Raw genomic sequence first — 9,161 nt, 5'->3', positions numbered from 1 at the left:
TAAGTGTACTTATTTTTATAAATTTTGTGGCATTCCCTTTTTCTATAAAGGACCATATAATTTGGTTCTCACCCCCTACATTCAATATTTTTCAAGAAAACAGACGAAAAAGGCAAGTATTAGACGTGCTTTATTTATTTTATTAGATTTTTTTTGCCTTTATTATTTTACATCTTGTAAAGAGGGATAAAAAATTGTAACTATATAATATATATTTGTATATTATTTGTATAAACTGTTATTGTAAATAAAAAGTGAGGTCGTGAATAGTGATGTATTATTTATGTATATTTGTGTGATTTTTTTTTTCGAAGAAAATAAAGTGTATAAAAAAAAATACATATCGGTTGTTCAAAGAAAAATAAAAAAGAATTACAAATAAAGGCTCCTACTTATATAGATATATATGAATATGTCACAGTAATATTTTTACTATCAGAATAACGTAATCGAAAGCATGATATTTTAGTGGTAAGAATGTTACATGAATGATGAATCAGAAATTAATGTCATTATGGTTTGAAAATTTTTATTAATAGTTTAATTATTCTGTCGATCCTTATAGTTTTATTGAATTTTTAATTAGGTCTTTATATATTTTTTTAATTGAGTCCCTATATTATATCAGATTTTATAATTAAGTCTCTACCATGATAAAAACATTGGAATTAATAGAATATTATGTGAAATTATACAGAATATTCAGTTAAAGATTAGCTATATTCATTTTATTTAACAAAATATTCTGTTAATTCTAACATTTTTGTCACGACAGGGACTTAATTATAAAACTTATTATGGTATAGGGACTCAATCAAAAAGAAAAAAAAATATAGGAAACATAATTAAAAATTCAGTGAAATTATAAGGACTGACAAAATAATTAAACCTTTACTAATTTGTCTCGTATTATTTATTTTGTTTTTACTGTAAATAAAAAAAAGTACAAATATTTCGTTTAGAGATAAATCAATTTTTTCAAACTATATCTCAGATACAAACAAGATATATGTGAATTACTGTATCAACGAGATACATATATAGTACACTGTAAATGAGATATGAGTATTTAAAAAATTTAATCCTAAAATAATACAAAAATATTTATAGTATGATTTAGATCGATTTATAAAATAAAAATTGATATATTATATTACTATTTAGATCGAATTAGATCGATATACCCATTATTTCTTCCTACCGCTAAGTATAAATTATTTTAATCCACAAATTTTTTGTTTTTCTGACGGTTCCCAACGTAATAAATAGCTATGCAGCAAACAAAATTTAGACGATATATAATTTAAAAGATAATTTACTTATATAAATCAATTGAAGTAGCATACTGTCAGATTATCCTAAATCTGTAACAGATTACAAATTTGTCCTCCTTATATTTATATAAATAGTGGCCTCTTTACAAGTTTTCTCAAAAAAAACATAAAACCTTTCGAAGGACCATGATTTAATAGAAAGTAACAAGAGTAAATCATGGGCTCTTTTGTAGTTAGTTTCATGTTTTTCATGTAGGATGCATAAAACTAACTTGCTACCAAGATTTATGGGTCAATTAACATACACGTATGAAACATGAAATAGACTCAATTTACGTTGTGACTTATGAGGAGCATAAACACAAAAATCAACATGATTTACTTCATAAATTGGAAAACCAAATAAAAGTCATATGTCCTCTTTGATTTAATTTGTGTTTTAATTTTTTGTTCTATTATTTTTGTATTTTTTTTTATATTTTAAAAATTCTTCAATAAAAATTAAAACAAGAAATAAATGTTAAAAATTTTTGTTGCATTTTTATGGATTTTATTTTTATTTGCTTGGAAAATACTAAGAGATCAATATTTTTAGTGAAAAAAAACAAGGGTAAATACTAAAAAAATCAACACTTTTAGTTTAAAAATTAAAAAATTATTAATATTAATTCAAATGAAAAAGGATAAATGCAAGATAAAAATACTCGTCATATATCATTTTTCCAATATTGAATTGAAAATGAAAATACTGAATATACAAGCAGAATTGATATTTTATTTGATTGTTCTATCACAATTTTTTCAAACTTGTTTTGGACCAAAAAAGATGGATAGGATAAAGTCTTCTTTTTTATATTTGAAAAAAAGAATGCTAAAGTGCTATCAAAATTTATTGTTTTTAATTATTAGTCAGCCATCAATGTTTAAAATTGTGGACGATTAGATTACTGGACTAAAAGAATTGAATTGATGGCTAAAAATAATAGCAAAAAATAATAAATTTTAAAGATCTTCTAATATTTCTCTTTAAAAAATAACGGTGACACATATTACACTACAAAAAAAAAAAGGTTAAAATGGCGGTTTTTTAAGGTAATTACGGCAGTTACAATCGCCATTATTGCCGAAAATGGCGCCTCCAAGAAACGCCGGAATTTTGGGTGCCATTCTGGTTATTACGGCGGTTTTCTGAAAACCGCCGTAATAACCAGTGGATAATACGGCGGTTTAAATCGCCATTTTAACCAAATAAAACAGCGGTTTTGTTGTTGTTTAAAATGGCGGTTTGTAACCGCCGTTTTTACTTGGGTTTAATGGCATCCTCCTCGTTTAAAATGGCATTTGTAACCGCCGTTTTTACCTGGGTTTATTGGCATCCTTCTCGTTAAAAATGGCGTTTATAACCGCCGTTTTTACCTGTATTTAATGGCATCCTTTTTGTTTAAAATGGCATTTCTAAACGCCATTTTTACCAGAGTTTAATGGCATCCTTTTCGTTTAAAATGACATTTTTTAACTGCCGTTTTTACTGGATAAAAATGATATTTTTTTATCTTTTAAAAATGTAGTTTTTACTGTTATTTTTATCGTACTAAACAAATAATTTTTTTATTAAAATTCCACAATAACAAAATTATAATCTATAGACAAAATATTATATAACTCAAAGTATTAAACATAATATATGATTTTTTAGTATTACAAATAAAAAATAATAACTCCTATACAAAGTATCAAACTAAGAAATATTGTTAGTTCTATTACATTGGGAATTTTCCTAGAGATGCTCAACAAATTTGCTACAGATCATTCCAACATTTTCATTGTTCATGTCCTTGTAAATAAATATTACCTGCAAAAAAAAATTGAACGTTAGAAATAAATAATTGCTCAAATAAATAGCAAACTACCAGCATTTTGAAGAATTAAAAACTAAACCAACAGTCTCACAAGAGGGACTAGATATTAAAAAATTTATTCATTAAAAAGTATATATATATATATATATATTCTTAGCACTTAGCACTTAGCACGCACTTAGGGAGTTATATTAGAATAGAAAAAGAAGCACTTAGCACACAAGCCAGTTACCCCGAAACAGAAAGATCACTTTTCTTAATGGAGGAAAAAGATAAATCACGTTAATACCTTTGTTAAATATATTTTTTCCTGGAGCAGGGAGCTTTCCTCTTCCTGAAGTTGAGATAACGTCTAGAAGATGAAACAAAATCAAGTCAATAGTTAATAACACATGTGTGACATGACAATGACATATATTATTCATTGAAAAAAAATAGTATTATGCCTACTCATCTAGTCTTGTACACCGAACAGCCATAGCCATACACTTTTCTACCGTCAGATATTGGCTCCGTATACAGAACAAATTGAGTACACATAATAAATTTATTTTCATGAGGCAATGGATGAAAGTGAAAGAGCTCTGAACAAGTCAACCCAGAAACCATTGACTATGATTCCCATATGAAGTCTAGAAATAAAGTCAAAGACAATTGTCAAACTAGATTCACCTTTCTCCTTCTACACTTCTTGTTGGACGCAGAGTTGCTTGTATATTACTTGTAGCAGTAGCCTGAAAATTTCAATCATCAGAAGATATTAGCTCCAAAATCACAAAGAAACCAAATAAAAGGAGGTCACCAACCAACTTTGTCGGCTAAATCATACAAAGATAACTACAAGCAAGCAACACAAAAGGAGGAAGAAAGTTAACGTTGAATTCTTCAAAGTTAGGAAGAGACAACGAACTTTCTGGTTCCTCGGAATTAAGAAAACTGGCTTGCAAGATAAGCACGTTACTTGACGCTTGCCGCTAATAATTAGTAATAATTATAAAATAGAAGATCAAATATTTAAATATTTAATTAAAGAAAAAAATAATTAGAAAGACAATTAGACAAATGTTCCTGAGATAGAGAAGACTAATAGGACAAAGAAAGACATGGTCAGATATAATCGAAGCTAGGATACAGCTCAGCTTATAAGGCAAATGAAATGAACCTACATCACATCCTTCATCTCTTGTATCTAACGAACCATCTAAAAAACCCTAAAAAACATTTTCCTTTATTGTTGCATTTGCTTGTTTTTGTCTTTCCTCAAGATCAACTAATGACCGCTCAGTTTCTTCCAGATTTTTCTGAGATTACAGATACCAAAAGTAAGTTTGAATCTCAACCAAAATAAGATTCAAAACAGAGTATCAAAGAATAGTTTCAGATCGTGTCTCCTACAAAAATATAGGACAGCATATACCTTATCTTTAGAGTCTGCCTCTAGTGCCATGCGTTCTATCTTTTCAGCCATGACCTATTGAGATAAATAGATTAAAAACTATCAAATTTCTCATAAGTGTGACTAATTTCAATTTATATTAAGAACACAGGTAAAATAACCTTCTTCTCTGCTTCTTCACTAAGATAACGATCACGTGGTATATAGATTCCGTTCTTCTCTCTTGCAGCATATACCTCTGCAAAGGATAAATAAAAGATACATTGTTTTCATATTAAACACCAATGAAGAATAGTTGATCAACATGCTATTTGATCTCTTGAAAGAGGGAGGAAGTGATATAAAAACAGAAATAATGTTAATATAAAACAGTCAACAACCTTGCTTCAACCTGTCAATTTCAGAGTTATTGGCTGTAAGATAATTTGCAAATAAATGCATTAAGAATATCACTAGGTTGGCTTCCATTTGTTGTATATCACATTATTAAGTAAAATTTTGGAGATGCCAAATGAGCTACTCCTCAAGTTACAAGTTGAACAACATCGACTTACAGAAACATCTGCAGCAGTTTTTAAAAAATTGAGGGTCCACATGTTATTTTGTAGCTGTTTTGTCAAATCTTTCTATTGGTAATCATCTTGCTGATACTTTTTTGGAGCTTCTTTGCAACTCTATTTATTGAACAAAATCTCGTGTTTAACCAAGTTCACTAACCTGAAGCAGAGGGCATGAACCCAACAATACATCAAGAGTTTGCAAGTGATACTCATCAGGGAAGACTTGAATTATGCAATCCATCAAGTAAAACTGGGCCAACTCATCTTTGCTGTTTACAACCTGTCAAAGATAATCAAGCACAAGGGAAAAAGAAAGATTCAGTTAAAAAGTGAATAATGTCTTTGACAAACAAAATAGAAATAATAAAGCAACAAATAAGACCTGCTCTAATACTCTGGGAAGCACAATATCTTTGTACATATCAAGATCAACACTCTCTATCTGACTGAGAACATGGAGATTCTTCCCAACCTAACAAATAAGGATAAAGAAGCAAGCAAAACCTTCTATAAGCATTTGATCATGTAAACAATCCCATTGCAGCCAACTAAACCAGTTACAGGCTTCAGATATTACAAGATCGCGCAGCTCTCTCTTTCTTTCTCCCGTTTCTCCTTCTTCTGGACAGGCCCCTGCAGACCAGAAAGCCCGACAGCAAGCCTCAACTCAGGGTCAGCTAAGAGTATGAATGATTCACATGCATTACTAAACCTGCGTGACCAGAAATCATGCCCTCATGACATGCAACTATTGTGACGACATGCATGTCCAAACATGAGAGCAGAAACACTCTGCAGGCAATTTAACCAACCTGATGTTGCATCCGCACCCAAAGTTTGTTCATTTCTGTGAAATTTTGGATTACAAGCTCTACAGCATCAGATACAGTATTTGCATCCCTACAAATAACAGAGTAGACATTCACGTATCTGGTTCAATCTCAAATCAGTGCAGCATAAAATAAACTGAATGACAACACCATTGCCCCATATCTAAGTAAAACACACACTATTTTTTCCTACTAGATCATAAACTAGATCTAAAAGTATGTAGTGAGAAGAAAAATCAAAAGAAGAAGATGAAATAGATACCTATTGAAAGTGACAGAGAAGGCGCAACCAAATTGCAGAACTCGTTCAAGGCAGCAACAGCGACATTGTTTGCAGCGGCGAAGTTGGCGAGGAGATGAGGTGCAACAAGCGGCAGCAAAGAGATGTATGAGAGAGGTGGAAGATGAACGGCGACAAGAGATTAGGGTTGTCATTCACATCACTCTCCCCTTCTCAAATGCAACACTAATCATTTTTAGATTCATCACCTCCTCAGTTTGTGAATTAAGATATACAAAAATATAGTAAACAGCATCCGCATAAATATCAAATTATCAATTGACTAATAAAAGAATGATGCAAAATAAGACATTAAATAGAACTACTTAAATAGAATAAAATTATAAAAGAAAATTCATACTTCTCTCCATTGAAATTGTTGTTGCGATAAGAGTTCCATAAATGCATCAGAAAGCTTCAACTTCTCTAGTGTAAGCATTTGCTTCAGCATAGGATGCCATGTCATTGATGGCTGCATTCACCTTCTCTAGTGTAAGCCTACCTCTCATCTATCTAATATCAATCACAAAGTGTTAGATAGTGTAGCAAATCAGGCAAGTGTTTCAACTTTCAATTACTAAATCAAAGATCAAAACATAACATAAGATCTCCTATTTCAGCAAAAAAAAATGCTCAGAAGCAATTATCTGCCTAATTTTATATTGAACAGACCTTCTATAATCACAAAATTTAATATTTTCAAAATATTCTTAAGCTAATAAGGCATTCTGGTTAGATTTTTGAGTGAAAAAATCTAAGAGCAATTATAGAAGATCTAACCGGAATTGTGATGATCCTATGCCTTCAGTAAGACTGATATTTTATATCTAAGAGCAATTATACAAAGAGGTTAATCTGACATTAGAAAAATTATCAAAAGCCTAGAAATCAAGGAAATTAGATTCTTAATTTGACAGTAAGCAAAAGCAAACAACAATTGATATTAAATTAGGAATTTAAAAACCCTAAATTTCAGAAAAAAAAAAGTGAACAGAAGAAAGGAAGACCTAATGTAGCGCTGGCGGATCAAGACCTGGCGTGGTGGATTGACTTGGCCATGCTAGGATTGAAGACGAGAGTCTGGAGGTGGCGCTCAAGGAAGTTCTCGATGGTGAGAGCAAGGACGTAATCACAAAAGTGAAGAGATTTGTTGAAGCTTGCTGATAAGCGGATAATTTATACGCTTTTTGGCATTGTTTTCAGTATGTTTTTAGTATATTTTAGATAGTTTTTATTATGTTTTTATTAGTTTTTAAATAAAAATCACATTTCTGGACTTTACTATGAGTTTGTGTATTTTTCTGTGATTTCAGGTATTTTCTGGCTGAAATTGAGGGACCTGAGCAAAAATCTGATTCAGAGGCTGAAAAAGGATTGCAGATGCTGTTAGATACTGACCTCCCTGCACTTGAAGTGGATTTTCTGGAGCTTCAGAAGCCCGATTGGCACGCTCTCAATTGCATTGGAAAGTAGACATCCTGGGCTTTCCAGCAATATATAATAGCCCATACTTTGCCCGAGATTTAATGGCCCAAAATGGCGTTCCAAGACAGCATAAAAATTCTGGCGTCAAAACGCCATAACTGGCACAAAAGCTGGCGTTTAACTCCAAGAAAAGTTTCTACACATGAAAGCTTCAATGTTCAGCCCAAGCACACACCAAGTGGGCCCGGAAGTGGATTTTTACATCATTTACTCATTTCTGTAAACCCTAGGCTACTAGTTTTCTATAAATAGGACATTTTGCTATTGTATTGATACCTCATGACACTTTACACGTTTCATATTGTATCTTCTACGGCATGAGTCTCTAAACCCCATGGTTGGGGGGTGAGGAGCTCTGCTGTTCTTCATGAATTAATGCAATTACTACCGTTTTCCATTCTATCACGCTTGCTTCTATTCTAAGATATTCATTCGCACTTCAGCCTGATGAATGTGATGATCCGTGACACTCATCATCATTCTCACCTATGAACGCGTGCCTGACAACCACCTCTGTTCTACATGCAATCAAGCTTGAATGTGTATCTCTTGGGTTTCTAATATGAGATTGGAACCTTCGTGGTATAGGCTAGAACTATTGGCGGCCATTCTTGAGATCCGAAAAGTCTAAACCTTGTCTGTGGTATTCCGAGTAGGATCTGGGAAGGGATGGCTGTGACGAGCTTCAAACTCGCGAGTGTTGGGCGTGTGACAGATGCAAAAGGATCAATGGATCCTATTCCGACATGATTGAGAACCGACAGATGATTAGCCGTGCGGTGACAGCGTGCGTTGAACATTTTTATTGAGAGGACGGGAGGTAGCCTTGACAACGGTGAAACCCAACATACAGCTTGCCTTGGAAGGAGCCTTGCGTGCATGAAGAAGAAGACAGTAGGAAAGCAGAGATTTAGAAGTTATAGCATCTCCAAAAACCTCAACCTATTCCCCATTACTGCAAAACAAGTATTTATTTCATGTTCTTTTACTTTTTACAATTAAATCTGAGAATTATTGATATCCTGACTAAGAGTTACAAGATAACCATAGCTTGCTTCAAGCCGACAATCTCCGTGGGATCGACCATTACTCACGTAAGGTATTACTTGGACGACCCAGTGCACTTGCTGGTTAGTTGTGCGGAATTACAAAAGTGTGATTGTGATTTCGTGCACCAAGTTTTTGACGGCGTTGCCGGGGATTGTTCGAGTTTGGACAACTGACGATTTATCTTGTTGCTTAGATTAGGAATATTTTATTTTTGTTAGTTTAGAGTCTTTTATTTGAGTTTAGTTTCATATTTTAAGTTTGGTGTCAATTGCATACTTTTATTTTCTTTCAATTTTTCGAATTTGCATGTTCCTAGTCCTTTTTTTATCTTTAAAAATTCTAAGTTTGGTGTCTTCTTTGTGTTTTCCTTTAAATTTTCGAAAATTTGTGTTTGATTTTCTAAAAATTTTAAGTTTGGTGTCTCTTG

General features: G+C 32.2%; 1 protein-coding gene across 5 annotated transcripts; it reads right to left on the bottom strand.

Moving 5' to 3' along the window:
* Positions 2,920-6,818, bottom strand: LOC107637655 (kinesin-like protein KIN-5D). 5 transcript variants are annotated; one of them, XR_002360809.1, is made up of 12 exons: positions 6,561-6,815; positions 6,182-6,385; positions 5,902-5,989; positions 5,667-5,801; positions 5,472-5,561; positions 5,247-5,369; positions 4,691-4,767; positions 4,551-4,604; positions 4,300-4,434; positions 3,806-3,867; positions 3,423-3,485; positions 2,920-3,126 (listed from the first exon to the last, which is right to left on the bottom strand). XR_002360809.1 is itself a non-coding variant. In XM_021120925.1 (7 exons), exons 2-6 carry the CDS (start codon positions 5,260-5,262, stop codon positions 3,428-3,430), a joined length of 267 nt encoding a protein of 88 aa, XP_020976584.1. In that variant the 5' UTR covers positions 5,263-5,369; positions 5,472-5,651; the 3' UTR covers positions 2,920-3,126; positions 3,423-3,427. The 5 variants fall into 5 exon arrangements, 1 of the variants encoding a protein (XP_020976584.1); XR_002360811.1 differs by having other exon boundaries at positions 3,806-4,434; positions 5,667-5,722; positions 6,561-6,818; XR_002360808.1 differs by having other exon boundaries at positions 3,806-4,434; positions 6,182-6,369; positions 6,561-6,818.

The sequence above is a fragment of the Arachis ipaensis genome, chromosome B04 (assembly GCF_000816755.2).
Source record: "Arachis ipaensis cultivar K30076 chromosome B04, Araip1.1, whole genome shotgun sequence".
Lineage (NCBI taxonomy): Eukaryota > Viridiplantae > Streptophyta > Magnoliopsida > Fabales > Fabaceae > Arachis > Arachis ipaensis.
The sequence above is the reverse complement of the archived record's forward strand: the minus strand, read 5'-3'. Positions and strand labels throughout refer to the sequence as shown.